This window comes from Corapipo altera, unplaced genomic scaffold, assembly GCF_003945725.1.
Source record: "Corapipo altera isolate COAL_440 unplaced genomic scaffold, ASM394572v1 23, whole genome shotgun sequence".
Lineage (NCBI taxonomy): Eukaryota > Metazoa > Chordata > Aves > Passeriformes > Pipridae > Corapipo > Corapipo altera.
In genome coordinates, this window is record NW_020884878.1 from 19,969,341 (window position 1) to 19,989,668 (window position 20,328).

At 38.2% G+C, this 20,328-nt stretch overlaps 1 protein-coding gene across 10 annotated transcripts in view; it reads right to left on the reverse strand.

Annotated features, from left to right (window-relative positions):
- Positions 1-20,328, reverse strand: part of MIPOL1 (mirror-image polydactyly 1) — a 184,127-nt gene that overhangs the window by 137,857 nt on the left and 25,942 nt on the right. For 9 of the 10 annotated variants that reach the window (XM_027637715.1, XM_027637720.1, XM_027637716.1 and 6 more), the window contains 2 exons: positions 17,800-17,933; positions 16,455-16,534 (listed from right to left, as the gene is read on the reverse strand). In XM_027637715.1, coding sequence (XP_027493516.1) covers positions 16,455-16,534; positions 17,800-17,804 — 85 coding nt within the window. In that variant the 5' untranslated portion in view covers positions 17,805-17,933. Of the gene's footprint in view, positions 1-16,454; positions 16,535-17,799; positions 17,934-18,477; positions 18,732-20,328 lie in introns of those variants that run through there. The other variant, XM_027637721.1, reaches the window with a different exon arrangement.

Sequence of the window (20,328 nt, forward strand, 5' to 3'; positions counted from 1 at the left end):
TGTAAATTACTGCAGCTTCAAAAAAAAATAATTTAGAATAGGACTAGACCTGCATTGGCATTTATTAATGCTAATGCTGCTTCTTCAAGCAATGTACATTTGCAGCACACCTTTTCATCCAGATTCAATTCCCTCAAGCACATGGGTAAGACTAAGTAGCATCACAGCAAGCCTGTAAGTGGCATTCCCAGAAATGTTAGGCGAAACACAGAGGATCTGTTTTTTATCTACTGATTTTGTAAGAGAGAAGATGATGGCAGCCTCTTCGACTCAGAATTGGAAGCGCTCTGCTCAAGGGCATTAAGGTGAGAGGTTTTTACTCATTTAATAAAGCTGCAATGTTTTTGTTTGTTTGTTTGTTTGTTTTGGTGGGGTTTGTTTGTTTGGGTTTTGAGGTTTTTTTGTTAACATGCTAAATTTGTCAGTAGAATGCTTTGGGGAAGACTTTTTGAACACTGTCAGATCAATCAGCATAGGGATTTTTTTTTTTAAAACCACTTTATTCTACATATAGCCCATTGCCTCCATGGTAAACTAAGTGGTAATTTTAATCAATGTGCTTCAGTGCTTTTCCTCATGCATCCTGCAAATTGTATTGCGCACTAATTACCAATGCTGCAGACATACACTGGGGAGTAAGTAGTATTTGCAATAATTAGGTTGCACAGGGAATATCAGAAAAAGTGTAAAACAGCCCTGCAAGCTTTAGAAAAAAATATGTAGATTTCATTAGGTGGTACCACTACCACCACTGATTCTGGTTCTTGAGTATACTAAACAACTTATTTTCCATATAAAATAGCAAGTTCAGTAGCCCAGATTAATATTTCACTATAGGGAGAAGCTGAACAGCTGATCTTCTGTATGTATTTATCTTGAATGAATAGATTGTTCACATTGAGGGAAAGAAAAGCAAATGTTAGGAAGAAGGAATATAAAGACACCAGAATTAAATCTGGGAATTGATTGTGAGGGACAGAAGGGGAAGATAATGCTGTCATGGCTTAAAACAGTAAAGGCAGAACAGAATTCAATGTTGTTAAGCTGGGAGTGGTTAAAAAGTCAAGTAAAAACATTGAAACTATCACACTGTGCAGGCACCCCCTGTTTCTTATAGCTTCTTCTAAGAAGTGGGGATTGGCACCAAGGTCAGGGAAAGCACTGCATTAGGGAATCCTGTAGCAATAGTGATAAGTGCACAGAAGGTGTAGATTCAACTGGAAGACTAAGGAGGCAGTAGCTTTCCTTGTTTCACCACTCAGCATATTCAGCAGTCCCATCATTGAGCAGAAGCTGGGTGGGCACCTCCTTCCCCGTGCTTGTAGTCTTTCAGCACCCCACTAGGCAAACTGCACTGATCAGTTCAGAGGTTTGCAGGGGACCTCCACAGAACAAGAGTAAGGGAAAACAAACAAAACCCAATGGAACATGCACACAGCACCTCAAAATATAGGACTAGCTACAGATTTGCCTGCAGTTGAGTATGAAGACACTGGAAGCCCTAGGTGCACCAAATCAGCTTCACGTGTAATAGTACTTACCACTTGCTACCTATAGCTCACTGGTATTGTTTTAAGCTGGTCTGTGGCACAGACATAGTATGTTCTCATCTGTCTGGAAAAGACTGCATGAGTGAACACCCAGAGGGATGGTAAATAAGAGGCATACTAGGAAAAAGAGCAAAAGCAGGAAGGAAGAGAATGAGCTTGAGCAAAGTTGATTGCAAACTTAGTAGCTATGACACTGTGACACTTTCAGATTAAAAGCATGGGAAAAAATGTTGAACAAAACTTTGTGCTATATTTGAGGAAGTGTAATGTCAATTACTATAAGCCTCCAAAATTCAGTGACTGACAAACTATAATTTACTGTTAATCACAGAATCACAGAACAGTTTGGGTTGGAAGGGACCCTAAAGATCATCTAGTTCCAACCCTCCTGCCATAGGCAAGGATGCCCCCCACTAGATCACGTTGCCCAGGGCCCCATCCAAGTCTGGAAGTGGCTACACTTCCAGAGACTGGGCATCCATAGATTCTCTGGGCAACCTGGTCCAGTGCCTCACTACCCTCTGGGTAAAGAACTTCCTAATATCTAACCTAAATCTCTACTCTTTTAGTTTAACACTGTTCCCCCTTGTCCCATCATATCTGCCTATGTAAAAAGTTTCTCTCCCTCTTTTTTTATAAGCCCCCTTCAAGTACTGGAAGGCTGCAATGAGGTCTTCCCAGAGCCCTCTCTTCTCAAGGCTGAACAACCCCAGTTCTCTCAGCCTGCCCTCAACTGGAGATGTTATCCAGCCTTCTGATCATCTTCCTGACCTCCTCTGGACCTGCTGCAACAAGTCCACGTCTTTCTTGTCCTGGGGGCTCCAACCTGGATGCAGCACTCTACATGAAGTCTCACAAGGGCAGAGTGGAGGGGTAGAACCATTTCCCTTGACCTGCTGGCCACACTTCTTTTGATGCAGGCCAGGATGGAATTGTCTGTCTGGGCTGCAATCATGTATTTTTTCTTCTCAGTCTAAACAACAACACAGCTTCAATGTCAATGAGGTTTTTTTGTGTTTGTATAATACCAAAAATTTTTAATTTTAAACAAGAGGGAATATTCACTATCCAACAAACTATCAAAGCAAAGAGACACCCTGGCCCTGCCAAACTAACATTTCCTGCTACAATAACAGGATACACTTCCCAGAGTTTAAAAATACTTGATCTTGCCCCACCTGCAAATCACACATCTACCACACTTGCTGCAATAACTATGCACGTAAAAGCATTACTTTAGAAATTCACCTTCTTTTTATTTTCACTAGACTAATTGCTATTCTTTTTTATTGACTTTCAAATTATCTAGTTATTCTGGTACATTAATAATATTGCATATGTAACCTAATAGCCACTAACTTTTCAAGCTATGCAAATGAAATTAGTGCTATGGCCGAATATTCCTTTGTGAGGTGAAAATGATGAGTCAACTGTTTTGTCAAAAGACAAACATTCATTGACTTGGTTATTTAACTACTCGAACTTCTACTGAACAGAATGACTGTGAAAAACTTGGATTGCTTGACAGTTCACTTTTACTGAATGATTAAAAGGTATAAATCCTGGAAATGAGTGGGAACCAAACTGAAAGGATTTTATAGGCATAAATATGCAAAGAAAGAAAATTAGTTTGTTGTAAGAAATCCTATTGCCTGGCATAAGTGAAAAGAGTTGGTTTACGTTTTATGCATTTTCAGAATGCCTGTAATTTCCTTTTTCATTCATATTTCAGTTGACACAGATGCAATACACATGATTTACATGGATATGTCAAAGGGTGTTCATTAGCTTTTACTTTTTCCTCACTATTTTATCTTTCCCACAATATACAAACAAATTTTCAGAGTTAATATTAGGAAAAGTTGCTGTACTTTATTTTCAAGAAGAAAGTAATTCCTGTTTCTGGAAAACAATTACAAAAGCTCAGTAAAAAAATAGAAGGTCAATAATACACATATTCTCCAAAACAAAGAAGAAGTGCAGCTTTACTTGTCTTTGGACTTACTACAGATTTACTTATGTTAGGAATTATTTAGACCTTTAGTGTAGTATACTGAGAACCAATATCTTGCAATGAAGAGCAAATGGTTGCCCCTTCATGAAGCACTTTTTCTAATGTTTAAAGAAAACTGGGCAAAATTCAAGACGATTATTCAGTAGGACTCTAAAATCTCACTAAAGCACTTCTGTAGCATGGCAGAATGGCAGTCACAGCACCCTGATTAAAAGCAAAGACTGAGCTCAGAGTAGTTTTGTAATACAAAGCTAATTCCTTTTATTTTTTAGTGTTCTACCCAGCCAAAATATCATGTACAACCAGCCAAGCCTTTGCAGTAACAAAGAGGAAATCACTAGGTAGATGCATTGGATGTTCAGTGCCCCAGCAGTACATGACCACGGTGCTCTGCTGAGAGCATTATGGGTCAACTCAGAAGAATGAGGACTATCGACTTACTTTTAAGCAACTCTTATTCATAAAAGTTCTGGATTTCTCTCTGAGATAGGATATCTGTTCTCACTTCAAGATACAGAAGACAGAGGTTCACTGAAATAAGCCTTGGAAACAACATTTTCTGGAAGCTCTCACAGATATGCATAAGTACTGTGACAGTCATTTTAAAGCCATCAAAATTGAGGCACACAGTAATGAAGTAAGTGTACTGAGGTCACTGAGCAAGCCATTTGTCTTGATTCCAGCCAGGACAGCGTTAACTTTTTGTAGTAGCCCGAAGGGGGCATGGCTAAGATGAGAAGGTTATTCTACACCATCTCACATCACTGCAGAGGGCAGGGGGAAGGGAGTCTCTTCCAGGGAGAAGCGGCTCCTTCTCTGGTTGAGAAAATGCAGTGGAGGGAGCTGTCTGGTATTATCTATTATTGCAGGGAGCTGGGGGCAGGGAGGAAGGAGTCCGTGTGAATCATTTCTTCTTTTATACCTTCTGTCATTAGTATTGTTGATGCTACTGTTTGTTTTCTTATCCCATTGCTGTTTCCAGTAAGTTGTTCTTATCTCAACCTGTGATCTTTGCCTTTTGTGCTTCCCATTGGAGGTGGGAGGGGGAACAGCATGTGTTTTTTTAGTGGGATTACTAAATTGGAGAACACCATTCCTAAACCATGACAGCCTTTTTGGTGTCCAATGTGAGGCACAAAGGCTTGAGATAATAACAGATCTGCCCACAGCGGCTTAGAAACAAATTTGATCTAAGCATTTGCTGTATTAGGTATGGAGCTACTGGTCACAGTGGTGCTTGGTCTGTTCATGGGGTTGTGGTACCTGACCCTGTATATACTCTCATATCTGCTCCTTGCAATGATCTTTTTCAGAGCAGGGAGAGGGATCAGGATTGCTTTGTTGATGTACTGTGAAATATCAGCTTATGACATGATAACATCATAGGCAATGAGGGTCGTTTGGGATATGTGTTCAGTGTTGCTCTCCTACCCTTACCTCAGGTGGGCGCTGAGAGTCCATTAATAACCATACCCAGTCTGTGGGAAGAACAAGGGAGGGTGATTCTCCCCAGCTTTTCACCCCTTTTTCCTCCTCCAGGCCTGTTACAAGAGATTTTGAGAATTCTGAATTCCCTTTGGAGGTTAAGGACAGCAATATCTTGTTCCAAAGTCTGTCAGGTCTCCTCAGTGTGGTCCACAACATGTTTAGAGTCAAGAAAGAGATTTCTAGGAAGGTCATTGAGAGATTTGCTCTGAGGGTGGATAGTGACTAGTTGCACGCAATGTGGGAGAAAATGGATCAGTCTGGGGGGAAATTCTATGCTCCAAATGTGTGGAAGTTCATCCCTGAACAACTACAGGACCCTGATAAAGTGACAGAATATTTGCAAGGAGAATGCTGTGACAACTCCAGAGAGGGGCAACTTATTGCAATATGTTGGGCCCTGGCTACTATATATCAAACACTGCTCAGTGTTAGACAGCACAGTCAGAGGAAGGAGGAGGAAACCAGACCAACAGGCACCATGGTCACTCAAACTGCAGGGGAACAACCTGAACCAGGGGAACAACCTGTGCCAGTAGTAGTCACTCCCATACAGAAGAAGAAATCCAAGACCAAATCAGTTCACTTAGTGAGGGATGAAGAGGAAGCAGGGCCCTCAGAACAGGAGCAAGAGGCAGGGCCAGAGATAATCACCCGATCCCCATCCCCGGGTGAACTGTGAGATATGTGAAAAGATTTCAGCCACCAGTCGGGAGAGCCCCTGGTGACCTGGCTGATGCTGGGATATCACAGCCCATGATACGAAACCGGATGGTAGTGAAGCCAAGCAACTGCGATTCCTGTCCCAGGGCATGGGCGATTGGAAAGAGGACAGAAACTCTCTGCCTCTGGAGGTAACTCCTGTCAAGCATGAGGGAAAGGTATTCTCTCAAGGATGATCTAATGGGGGGTCCAAGCAGGTGGAAGGCCATGATGAAAAGTATCCAGTACCTGAGAGAACTGGCTGTGCTGGAGGTAGTCTATAGGGATACAAACAATGAGCATTCCCCACAATTCATGTGGCAGAACTTTGTACAGAGAATGCCATCACTGTGCGCCAACTCATTGGCATTGATGTCAATGAAAAAAGGAGAACAAACAGTACTTCAGGTGACTACCCAACTCTGGCAATATGAAAAGCATCTTTTCTTCTCCCTACTGACCTGGGCTTCGGTGTGGAAAGACCGTTCAAGATTGTGGAGAGATCTGAAAGACTCGAGCAAGTTAAAGAGGAAAGGTCCCATGCCCCACCAGTACAGACCAGAGTCTCTGCTATTGGGAGCAAGCACCCCCCTGCTCGAGAGAGAGGGGACACACCATGAGCTAACCTGTGGTTTTACCTGCACCATGGAGAGGACATGAGGAAGCAGGATGGAAAACCCACCTCTGCCCCAGCAGCACAGGTATAAGAGTTGAGAGGAAGAACAACCACCACAGGAAATTCTTCAAGGATAAATGCAGCTCCAGTTTCCAGAGGGCAAGTCCTCAGATAGAATAGGAGGGCTGATGTTACTTCTGATCCTCTTGAAGGGACCACCAGGTCACACTTACAAATGAGCAGTGAGTACTATGACCAGGACTAAAAGGGCCCTGTCTCCAGCCAGGTGGAGGAAAGGGACAATCAGACCTGCTGGAGTGGGTGGATCTGATTGCCTGGCACATCAGACCCACAAGAGTAAAAGGCTTCAGTTGACACAGGTGCCCAATGAACTCTGATGCCATCAAGATATGTGGGGTAGAATCCATCTCTATTTTTGGGGAGATAGAGGGATCCCAACATCTGACTGTACTGGAAGCTGAAATGAGCCTGACCAGGAACAAATGGCAAACACACCCCATTGTGACTGGCCCAGAGGCCCTTGTGCATCCTTGGCATAAATTACCTCAGGAGGGGGTATTTCAAGGACCCAAAAGGGCGTCATTGGGCTTTGGGGACAGCTGCTGTGGAGAAGAGGCAATTAGACAGCTGAATACCTTGCCTGGTCTCTCAGAGGACCCTCTGCTTTGGGACTGCTGAGGGCTGAAGAACAACAGGCACCAACTGCTACCCCAACAGTGCACTGTCGACACCTCCACACCAACCAGGGCTCCGTGACCCCCATCCATGAGATGATTCGTGAACTGGAAAGCCAGGGAATGCTCAGCAAAACTCACTCACCCTTTCATAGTCCTACATGGCCAGTGCATTAGTCCAATGGAGAGTGGAGACTGAGTGTAGATTATTGTGGCCTGAATGACATCACACCTCAACTGAGTGACGCTGTGCCGGGCACGCTGGAACTTCAGTAGGAACTGGAGTCCAAGGCAGCAAGGTGGTGCCACCATCAACATTGCTAATGCATTCTTCTCCACTCCTTTAGCAGCAGAGGGCAGGCCAGTTTGCTTTCATCTGGAGGGGCATCCAGCACACCTGGAACCCACTGCCCCAGGGGGGTAAACACAGCCCCACTATTTACCATGGACTGATCCAGACTGCACTGGAAAAGGGTGAGGCTCCAGAACACTTACAGTACATTAATGACATCATTGTGTGGGGCAACACGGCAGAGGAAGTTTTTGAGACAGGGGAGAAGATAATCCATATCCACCTTAAGGCTGGTTTTGCCAAAAACCAAAGTAAGGTCAAGGGACCTGCCCAGGAAATTCAGTTTTTAGGAGAAAAATGGCAAGATGGATGTCATCAGATTTCAATGAATGTGGTCAACAAAATAGCAGCTATGTCCCCACCAACCAGGAAGAAGGAAACACAGGCTCTTCTAGGTGCTGTGAGTTTTTGGAGGATGCATATTCCAGATTACAGTCAGATTGTAAGCCTTCTTTATCATATGACATGAAGGAAGAACAATTTTAAGTGGGGTCCTGAACAACAACAACCTTATGAAAAATTAAACAGGAGCTTGTTCATGCGGTAGCCCTTGGGCCAGTCAGGACAGGACAAGATGTGAAAAATGTCCTCTACACTGCAGCCAGGGAGAATGGTCCTCCCTGAAGTCTCTGGCAAAAAGTACCCAGGGAGATTCAAGGATGAACTCTGGGGTTCTGGAGCTGGGGATACAAAGGATCCAAGGCCTGTTACACCCCAACTGAAAAAGAGATACTGGCTGCTTATGAAGGGGTCTGAGCTGCTTCAGAAGGGATTGGCAGTGAAGCACAGCTCCTCCTGGCACCCTGACTGCCAGTGCTGGGCTGGATGTTCAAAGGAAAAGTCCCTTCCACACATCATGCCACTGATGCTATGTAGAGTAAGTGGGTCGTGCTGATCACACAGCAAGCTTGAACAGGAAAACACAATTGCCCAGGGATTTTGAACATCATTACTAAGTGGTCTGATGGTGTGGCAGTTTAAGCCACATCAGAAATCCAAAATCCAATTTCCAGGCTTCCCCACCCCTTCCCACAGATGGTGAAAATTTTGGATTATCATCAGAAGATGATGAGGAGAAGGTGATATGCTGAGAAGGCCCCATCATATAATCAGCAATCAGAAAATGAAAAGCGATACAGTCTCTTTACTGATGGTTTCTGCTGTATTGTAGGGATACATGGAAAATGGAAAGCTGCCATATGGAGTTCTACATGGCAAGTTGCAGAAGCTATTGAGGGACAAGGTGGATCAAGTCAGGCTGCAGAGCTGAAACCTGTCCAGCTGGCTTCAGGTATCGCCGAGTAAGAGAAATGGCCAGCACTCTACCTCTGCATTGACTCCTGGATGGTAGCAAATGCTCTGTGGGGTTGGCTGGACTGATGGAAAAAGACCAATCAGCAGCACAGAGGTAAATCCATCTGGGTTGCTGAATTGTGGCAAGACATCCACTGCCCAGGTAGAGAAATTAGCTGTAAAAGTGTGTCATGTAGATGCACACACACCCAAGAGTTGAGCTACTGAAGCACATCACAAGAACGGAGAGGTGGACTGATTTGCCAAGATTAAAGTGTCTCAGGTGGATCTGGACTGGCAACATAGGGGTAAATTATTTCTGGTTCAGTGAGCCCATGATGCCTCAGGTCATTAGGGAAGAGATGCAACATACAGATAGGCTCATGACCAAGGGGAGGACTTAACCACGGACACTACCTCCCACCTTATCCATAACTGTGAAACGTGCTGCAATCAAGCAGGCCAAGCAGGCAAAGCCTCTGTATAAATGCACAGTATGGAATACATACAAATTTCCTGTAACCTCAGTATTAGGCAGAATAAATAAAATAACCTTTTTTAAAATTATATTGACTGTCATTCTACTACAGAGAACTTCCAAACAATTAAAACTGTTCTAGAAGTCAGTCAGGTGAGCAGAACAATACAATTCAAATGCTTGTTTTTTGCCTACAGAGAATCACTTAAGTTGTTAAAAAAAAACCAAACAAAGAGAACAATGTATTCTTATTGGAATTCTGTTGACAAAGTTATCTGCAAATGAAATAAGAATAACCAAATTTACATATGCATTAACGTATTTGTTTGCTCTATATCCCATAACATATACATATACACACACCAAAAAAAGAGGCTTGAAAATATTTTGTCTGCTAAAATACAAACAAAATTCAGAAGTGTAATGGTTTTTTTTAAAGGTTTTTCGTTCCTTAAAGGAATCTAAAGAGAACAGTGAAGTCTGTGTTAGCAATTTAAGTGGGGGACATCTGTGTTACTTTGAATGCTTCTTTATTCACCTGTACTTGAGTGGAACCCAGCAACACCTGTCATAAAGAAATAAATTCAGAAGATTGGGAACAGTTTGAGTAATTCTGGCAAAGGCAATTTTTTACAATTCTCTGAGGATTCTGATTATTTTAGTAATGATGTTTCCCTTGTCTGTCTCTCTCACTAAGTCTTTTGTCCTCCTCTTTTGTATCTAAACAGCAATTGTGTAGAAACTGTTGAATATTTAAAACAGAAAAATGCTTCTCTGTCTTTAAAATACGTGTCCAATCATTACTTTGGTATTCACTGCAGTTAATCGTGATGCATTTATTAATGTGTAAATACTAGACATTTCCTTTGGCATTCCACTCTCCGTTTGCAATTCATTAACATATTGTTATTTTAAAATACTAGTCTCTGAGAAGACATCAGATTTTCATTGGATTGGTCTCACACTTGAAAAAGCATTTTTATATTCTGAATGCATCAAAACAGCAAAATCTCTAGGCAGATACTAAGTGGGATTCACTGAAACACAATGTTAGTTCTAATGGACGGATGATTGTGTTTGGTCTTTTGAAACTTTGAAGTATAGGTAAGTCTTGATCACACAAATTAATAAATCCTAAAGCTGGAGTTAACAATAACCATTACACCCAAATTCTGCAGCTTAGCCCAGCCAATTTTTCAAAAGGTCAGGTTGTGAACTGGAGAAGATCAGGGAGGTCCACCGCATAGCTTTGTTGCCAGGCATCTCTCGTCTGGATTGTTGCAGGCATTTATTAGTATTCGTCAGCAGACTCAACAAAGCAAACAAGAAATTCAAGCACGAATAATAAAATGAAATGCTGCTATATAACCCTTTGTCATTCAGCAAATATGGGACTTTTTAGCTACATTGTTCCTAAACCTGGGTTACTACTTTAATTTTTCTCCACAGTGCTGACTGAATGAGTATGCATGTGTGTTAAATGCAGAGCTCCCTTAACAACTGCAGGACTGCCATTTAATCTGTTGGTAGATGGACCATTTCCTGTGGGAACTCTAGCTATGATTTCCAGATCCACCAAATAAATCTCAGATTAAGATTCCAAATGAAACCTGCCTTTGGCAGATAAAAAATGTCAAGATGGATATAAACAGTAAAATTATAAATTATCTAGGTGTTGCACGATGACTTGATGTGCGTTTTTTGTTTACACTTTCCCTGATATCACAACTATACAAAGGCATTCATCAAATGTCACACTTTCATAATACTGGAGGCATCATTAAAACTGTTTGGCTAAGGACCTTGAAGTGTTTAAGCAGTAGCTCAAAAGTATATTTGTGCAAAGTAGAAGAATAAATTTACATATCAGCAGCAGCTCATAAGGGATGGGTAAATATTCTGTTTATCTCTCATTGTAATTCAGGTTAGTTTAAATACAGGGTTTCAGGATATCATTACAGCCTATATGGAGTCATTACATAATTTCCAAACATAGTGTCTTGCTGGAGTTTTACTAAGCATGCTGTGTTTATGTTTTCTAAACCAGCTAAAAACAAAGTAAACCCTCCTACCCCATTTGTCTTTTGCTATTGTCATATCAGACAATTGCTTTTCACATATAACCCTTTCATTATCTAAATCTTAATGATCCAGAACTCCCTTTTATCTAGGCAGGGTCATGTTTCCTGATGCCCATTAATTATAGCAAAAATTCTCTTATCCAAATGTACTCAACCTCTCCTACCACAAACAAACAACTAAGGCTTTGCTGAATTAGAGTTCTAAACAAAATCCCAGGAAACTACAGCTTTAGAAGTGAAAAAGAAAATTGTAATTTAAAGTGTCTGACATAAAAGAAAGGTCACTGTACATAAAGTGGCCATAAGACACCTTGCCCTCACATCCTTTAGTCCAAGTAATGGTCTACTAAAGATGCAGGTGAACTCACATATAAGAGTCTCCCTGAAGGGCCTTTTATTTAATGAAATTTTTGTTATGTCTTTGCTCTTAAGTTGCATTGTAGCTGTTATAAAAATAGAGTTAATGAAGGTTTCTAAAGAAGAAAATAACCAAATTCCTCTTGCACTTGTGCTAGGTCTTCTAAAGCTCCTTCTGAAGCACTACTTAAAAATTACTGTGGTTATAAGTGCTGTTCTCTCTGAAGCACATTTCAAGACATTCTGAAGTTAGCTGCACTCATATTTTACACACTTAAATGATTCAAAGTGCAATACTTCAAAGTGTGCATTCTCTCCATCCTTACTGGTTGCACTACTCAGTGCAGATAAGGCACTATTTTGAGCATACTATAAAGGTTTGAACAAAATCATATTCACAACACTGCAGTGAGCCAGGAAAATACTGGATATCTAACTGTGCTTCTGATGAGGAGCCTTTCTGCATGCAGCCTGGCACTGTATTCAACCTCTCAAAATGTACAAGGAAAGAAATGGGATGAAAAAAGGAGAAATGAGAGTTTATACACATGAAAGGGTGACTATATTTACAGGAAAGACCAAGCAGTATTAGCTCATTCTTATCTTCTAAGCCATGTCACACTATTCCCGCTTTTTCCATGGAAGATATTTTCTTCATCTCCCACACGCAGTGTCGCTCAACAGTTACTAGCCATTCTTCCTGTGTTTTACTCATGAAAGTTCATCTTCTCAGCCTCTTTTCTGCCTTTTACACCACAGAGAGAAACATGCAACTATGTTTGCCACTTTGCAAGGGGACCTCTGACAGCTAGCACACTGCGAGCTTGATGCTGAAATCACAGCACACATTGCAGACACTGATCAATTGAGCCACATGGGTGTAGAGGACTCTGCCTCTGCATATCACATAGATTTTTTCTGCATGCACACCCATGCAATATCCAGGTTTTCTTCCTTTCCCAGGTAAACAGCACTCTATTGCTAAAAGAGGGTAGGAGAGGGAGAACAGGCTCACAGTATCTCCTGTTGAGGCATGTAAAAGAAGAAACAAGACTTCAATATGTCAAGTATGGTTTATTCTTGCTCTATTATAACCTTGGAAGAAGGGTTTTAGATTTACTTTAGAGTCTTTACAGCTGTAGTGGGTATATTCTGGAGAAAGAGGAAGCAGCACCTTTACCATTAGCTACTTTTTGACCCCGCTAGAGCATCAGATGAAAAATCTTTACAATACCATATTACTCTCAAAGCTTTCTTTACCCAGTCATCTTTGTGTGTGTCAAAGTCACACAATAGTAATTCCAGACAAAAAAATCCCATTTAATTACTATTACAAAAACAAACCCACAAAAAAGCATATTAAAATCATCACATGACTAGAAAAGCTTTCTACTTCTAATATAGTCAAAGTTAGCAAAAAAAGATGATTCATTTCACTTAACCTATGCACGTGACTGTACATTTCCTCAATTACCATGAATGTAAAAAGACTCCCAAAAATCAGCTCCCCACAAGATAAAACACTTCCTTTCCAAATTTCCCTGCATAAGCTGATTCTGCAGTTCTGTTTCAATTTGCATTATCACATCTCTTTAAAGCCAGTCTCCAGACACGCAATTTTAAAGTGTATTTACAGGCTGTGCAACCATTCTTTTGAAGTTACATGGAAAGTTCCTATATGAGTGATAACTAAGAGCTGTCATCAAATTCCTACAAGTGAAATTGGTTCACTGCTTACATTTCAATATGTGCTTTAAGCAGTGGTTAAAAATACGTATATTTATTTCTATTTTTGAAAAATATAGTAACCACCTTTTAAGAAAGCAAACCACTTTGCCATTAAAATTAATCAATCTCTTACCTTGTTTTATTCTGGAATCAGCAAAACTGTGATTAATGATGAAATAATGGATGCTTAGACATATGACATAAGCAAAAACATTACAACAGTGAAAGACCATATAATACAGAAGGAGGAAAGCTGCACCCATTCAAATGTGGTACATGATATGAGTCAAATGAGACACAAATTTAACTCCAGTATTTGCACACTCACCACCTTCCTATCCTGCTAGCTCTTTTGGAAAACTGCCATACGGAGTCCTGAATGTATATGTAAGTACAAAACCCACCCAACTTCAGGTTCCCTCTTGTGTTGTCGCAGTATTAATGGTTGTGTAGTTTCTATCATGCATGTAAACCCTCCTCAAGTAATAACTCCACCAAGATGCAATGTGCTTCCCCACACTCACCATCACTGCAATGCAAAGATATGCACCTATTGGCCAATAGAAGTTTATTTTCATAATGGAATACTATTCTGGCCTTTCTAGCTTGGATCCTGAATATTTTTCATTTTGAAATGACATAGTCTTCACTGGTCTGCTGCCAATGCTCCTGGTATATTCTCTCAAGTATCCTTAGAGAGATATGAAAAAAGGTACTAACCTCCTACTAAAAACTAGGTGCTGTGGAAATAAAAAGTACATTTAAACTAGATACAAACATAAAATAACAAACCTTGTACATAAACTGTTCTTTGTTTCTTCCTAATATACTACAACAGAGACAAAGTCTTCAATCCACACAGGGATACTATACTCCAAACAACTCAGAAAGTTAAAAAGAAAATCCGATATCAAACACTTCAGATATACTCCTCTTAAACACTACCTTTCTTTCAAGTATTTTATTTTATAACATCTATTAACAGGTTACATATTATCCCACGTAACTGCCATAAACCTACCACTTCTCTGTATCTAACGTTTTTGCTACTTTTTTAAAATTTGCATTGCTTGACTGAATTTTCATCTAGTTGGCTGAATTTAATCTCAGATTTGCTTTACCATCCTTATTTGCTGACAAATAATTTAATCTCCAATATTTCAGTATGTTATTAAAAATTTGAATAAATCATTACGGGGTTATTCTAAACCCAGCTTTTAAACTTCCAAGTTACAAGCAAGGAACATCTAAATACAGTACAGTACCAGATGTACAAAGGAAAGGTACCATGATGACAAAACAAGCAGAACACAAAATGGTATACTCTTCAACACAGACATTTAAACAGAAAATGAAAAGCTGCTAAAATGATTTAGTAATACAATGAGAAAATGCACCAGAATGTCTACCAAGGGCACTTACTAAACATTATGTTACTGAAATTTAGCTATTACCTTTATGATAAGTAATGTAATTTAGCTGTTAATAAGCAAAAAAAAAGAAATTCCTCATCCAAACAAGTATGATGACATGAAATTTACCCATAATACCTTTTTCTAACTTTCCTAGGAGCAAAAGCATAAAGAATTACATGACTTATTAATGATTAGTTAAAAAAGTGTATAATTTTTACTTTTGTCTATATAACAACAACTATTGGATACATGGATCTGTAGGTGTTAGCTTGGAAGAAATAGTTTTCTAAACAGATAAAAATATTAATTTAATGCATCAAAAAATAATACACATGAAACTCAGTATCTATTCAATTTTAAAAAAATCTGTGAGCAGCAGCAGAACACCATTTCTTGCAATTAGACAGAAAATATTTCACAGAGAATCAGCTTATAGTATGCACTTGTCTACTTTGGAAAACTTAACCTTTTGAACCATTCTTAGGGTATGCTGACCCCTAAAGGTCTAAAAATACTAAACCTGATTAAGCCATTACACATTTAAATCATCAGAATACAATTCTCCACTGGTACTCCACCATGACTATTTTTGTTTACAGACTATACAATTCAAAAACTTTTTAACTTCATTCAGTAACAGCTCAAAATTCCATAAATTAAAAGGGGGTCTATAAGTAGTTTATTTTACAAAATAATATAGATAGAAATCCATTTACAGATGAAAGAAAAGCATCATCTCCAAGATGGAGCATTTCTTTTTTCTTCTAAACAGATTCTTCATGAGAAACTTGACATTTATTATCTTTTGAGAGAGAATACATAGTATAAAATTCAAAAAAAGGAAATATACAAGATGCTATCAGACTTTGATATAGAGGGAAACTTCGATGTTGACACACCTATTCCACTTTGGTTTTTTTTAACCTACACATAGTCACTTACTGGCAACAATCCACCCTTAACTGAAGGTCTCCTTCCCTTTCTTCCTTCTGCACATTATTATCTATTCACAAGCCACTTTCTGACAATTCTCTTCTGCAAAGTCAGTCGTGTAATGTACTCTCAAATTCAGTGGTTTTTTTTTTTCCTTAAGTTTCTGCCATGAAACATAGAAGAATGTAGCTGTGAACAATTGTGTTTGGTCAACCAAATACAAATACAAAAAGATCTTTCCATCCTGATGGAGACGAAAACTCCATGAACCACGGAAGTTCCAAGTTAAATAAGGCCCCCTTTACCTCCAAGCCTTACCTTACTGTCTACATTCACTTGGGGTATTAATGAGAAAGTAGTTAATACTAATAGATGGCTTAATCATACCCTAGCCAGGAGTGAACAGCCAAGAAAGTTACTTTAAGACAGAGTTTCAGATTTATTGTAAACCATTAAGAAAAAAATGTTGAACAGTAAAATGCAATGTACAGACTCAGAATTCAAATAAGACTTCTCAAAGTTACACAAAAACATTTTCAATAATTCAGAAAATAAAGGTGAAGCTTTACATTCGTGTAGCTGCTCTCCTGTTACCCCAAATACTTTTAAGGGGTAGTGTGTGGTTCTGAGGTTTTTTTTTTTATTTCTTTTCTTCCAAAGTCAGTCATATATCAGCAAGAACAAATACATTCCAGTCACTGCCTAGCACTGGTACAACACCAGAGGTTCCTTATTAATATCTTTAAAGTCCCTACCTTTTGACCAGTTCTCCATTTGTGCTTCTGAACTTGTTTGATCTGGCACTGAGTCCAGTTTTTGCTTGAAGATTTCAGAGCTAAAATAAAGCAAACTTTAGATAAATAAACTTGGAACACACCTATACTTTGCCTTCATTTGATGGAAAATTTACAAGACAAATGATTTAAAAATATTTATAACAGGACAATAAAGTCTGCATACTTTAACAGTCAGTGAAAAATTATATTTCTCAGTAAAATATTTTTCTTCACTCATCTAATTTTTATAATTGTTTGGTTCAGCTGGTTGTTCCATGTAACGCCTTTGTTGAAATATTTATTAGTTTGGTTTTTTTCTTCTAGAATCTGGTTTTGGAAGTACATGTTACTGAGCACCGTCCAGATCACACCAAGTAGTCCCACTAGAGGCAATGAGACTGCTCACTTTGGTAATTATTACACATGGTGGTAGCGTTTCACTTTAAGCATTCTTTCTCCTGCTTTAATTTCCCAGATAAAAGTGCCCTTAGATAAAGTGGTCCATGATCATTCCAACTCTGAATTTGCAGGTCTTTCTAAACAGCTAAATAATGCATCCTAATATTTGCATACATATTGGTTCAGAATACAGTTAATTACACTGTTTCAGTATTTCATATAATCAAAGATCTTCAAGAAATAACCCTCGATACTCAAAAATAAGATCTACAGTAAAATGTTATGCCAGGCATCATCTTGGATGTTAAAATATATGTTTCCTGATGTGTTAAAAATCTAACTATATTCCATATCTCAAGGAAATCTAAATAAATCTGTAATCTTGCTAACACAGCATGTTTACCACAAATTTTATTACTTACTCAAGAACCTTTTTTAAAAAGTATTGTACAAAGGACAATTTTTCATCTTGAACAATGCAGTTGTGCTTATTTTGTATGTTTTCCCTGCTATTTTTTTTTTTACATTTATTAAAAAGATAAAACATGTGACTTGAAGAGACAGTGGCTGTATCATGAAAACACCCAGAGAGTATCTTGTGCTGAAAAATGTAAGAGTTAAAAAAATATTTAAGGCCATATTTTAAAATTCAAGCATTATACCAAGACACATGTTCTAACTAATAAAGCAGCAGAAGAAAATATTTTCCTATACAAGACCAAAAAGGCAGAAGTTTTCATTTTTATCTTTAAGATTATAAACAAATTTAATTGTACAAATGCTTAAGATTCAACACTAACATTTACATTAAGCATTCGAGAAATACATATTTAGCTCATATTTGTTGTTGACTATAAATGTGCATGATAAAAAAAAGGCATAGAATTTGATGTGCTTAGGTCTTAGCAAAAAATAACAACTTCACCTCATATCGTGGAACACTGAGTTTCTTACAAGAATCCCTCAAATGAAGCTGACGTTTCTTCTTCAATTCTGTGTAACTGTGTTGATTTGAAGTTGGCAATCTTTTTCTAAGTTCCTCATTTACTTTTGGATTAGCTGAAAATATAGAAGGTTATTAATATCAAGAAATAGGTTTCTGTCAATGAAGCCATTTCCCTACATATTGCACAAAAAGGTTCATAATAATTGCAATATTTTAATAAGATATTCATATAGCAAGACATGAAGAAAATATGGTATTTAATAACCTCTGGAGTATTTTAAAACATGTCTTAGGGCCTTAATGTGCCTAGTAATATACTATTTAAAACCATAATTTTATCCCTCCACAATATACAGTCATTCTTCCTCGCCATTTACCCAGCTAATGAATGCCAGCAATTAGTAAAATGTAATCCCATTGCACAATCATTTTAATGCTTTTAGCACTCAGAAAAGTAAACACCAAATTAATACTGCTCAAGCCATATCAGATCCTAGTTGGAAGCAAGCAATTATAGTTCAGCTCCTCAGGTGTAATTAAATGATTGGAATGATTTAGTTCCATAAATGCAAGTTAATTCATAAGCAAGCAACAAATATACTGGGAGTAATTACAAGAAACATTGACAGTCTAAGCAGGACATGTGCCTTCCTCTACCTGATACAGGAAAATGCTGCCCTCTCCCGGAAATAATAGAGTATGGCACAGGAAAAATTGGTGACCGAAGTCAAAAGACTTCGACTTCATAGGTGAAATAGGTTCTGCTAATTAATAGGAATTTTCTGGTTTACATATAGAGAAAATAAAAAACGATTGTTGATATTAGATTCAAGTCGCCTATTGGACAAAGTCAAACGGAAAGGTTTTTGGGGCTCCTTAGGGTTTGCCACTTAATTTCCCCGTAATAAGAAACAAAAATGTTAGTAAATAGAACAACAAAATATTCCAGGCACTAAGTATGTAAACTGGTTGCTCTGAACACAAACTCTGCAATAGGTAACTGACTTGTGCACAACACTTACATGTCATTCAAGATGTACCTTTACAGTAGGTAGTTTGAACATTCGGTAGTTTTGGAACCAAAACTTACTGAACCATCATTATTCAGTCAGTGTTAAACTTCACCACAACAACAATCACAAGCTGGCCATAGTGGTTTTCACCAAAGGAATCGTTGGAAAAATTGAATACAATAATTCTAAATTGTTACTTTTATTTGACCTTAATTAGACCTTAATAACAAATCTGTCTAATAATCAAAAGAAATTAAAGCTGGAGTTTAGAATAAAGTGTACTGGTAGACCGAGATAAAACCAAAAATACAAAATTAAACCTAGAATTAATTTTAAATCTAGAATTAATTTCCTTATTCACTATCCATTTATTCAACCTGTGCTATTGTTAAACTACTTGAACATCATGAAAGTGAAAATAAAAAATAAATGTCCTTATCTGTTGAATATAAAATTCAAGTCAAAGAAAATTCATAGTTAAGTACAAACCCACCTGCAAATATGAATATAAATTATCCAGTATCTTCCTAATAATGAAAGAAACCTCAGATCTAACAATTTTGCCCACTACAGAAATAACAAATGCTTCCCCGCGCTGCATATAGCAGCATGGGAGAAAAAACACACACTGTGGACAGTATCTAACTGTTTTCCACACAGAGAACTGCAGGAAAGCTTGATTCAAAAGCACCTGATCACTGTAACAGCCTGAAATTGTTCTTTAGCAATAGCACTTTGACATCAAAATATTTACTTGTTCCAGATCTTGGTGTACTTCAAAACATACTCAAGCTGTGAAAGTAACCTTCACATTTACTGTGAAAATGAAATAAATTATTTTAAGAAGTCATATTATTAAAAGTTTAAAATGTACAGCACATTTGCTTTGCCCTTTGATGTCACAGTCCTATTTTTCTATTCAAATCTTGTACACTGTAAGTTAATTGCTTTTGGAAACTACTTATTATTCATGTAAAAATTAATGTGCCAATGTGTTTAAATCCTTTTAAATGACCATTCATGCATCTTTCTTCTTTAAGTACCAATGAAATCTGTCAAAGATATCAATGCAAGATGGTCTTAGACAAAGTTCTAATATAGATTTTTTTCTGCTAGCATAAGATTTTCATTTTTGTCAACTTTACTTAAATTCCATTAATTTTTTAAGCTGCTTTTAATAAATTCACAAGTAAAAAATTTTAGGCTCCATAGTCTGTCATTTGTGTTCCAGCTGACTTTATGAATATTAATAACAGTGTTATCCTGATTAAATAGGCTTCATATAAAATCCCTGTGAATCCTATAGCTCAGACATCTCATTTTTCCAACTCTTTATGAATTTGGATTCAGACATTAAACTGGAAAAAACCTTAAAAAACAGATTCAATGGTACATTGGTGTACCCTTAAGTAAAAAATTAGATGTTCTAATGATTCAAATAATTAAAATTGATAGGACCACATATTGAGATTTCAGGCTTTCTGTAAACATGAAA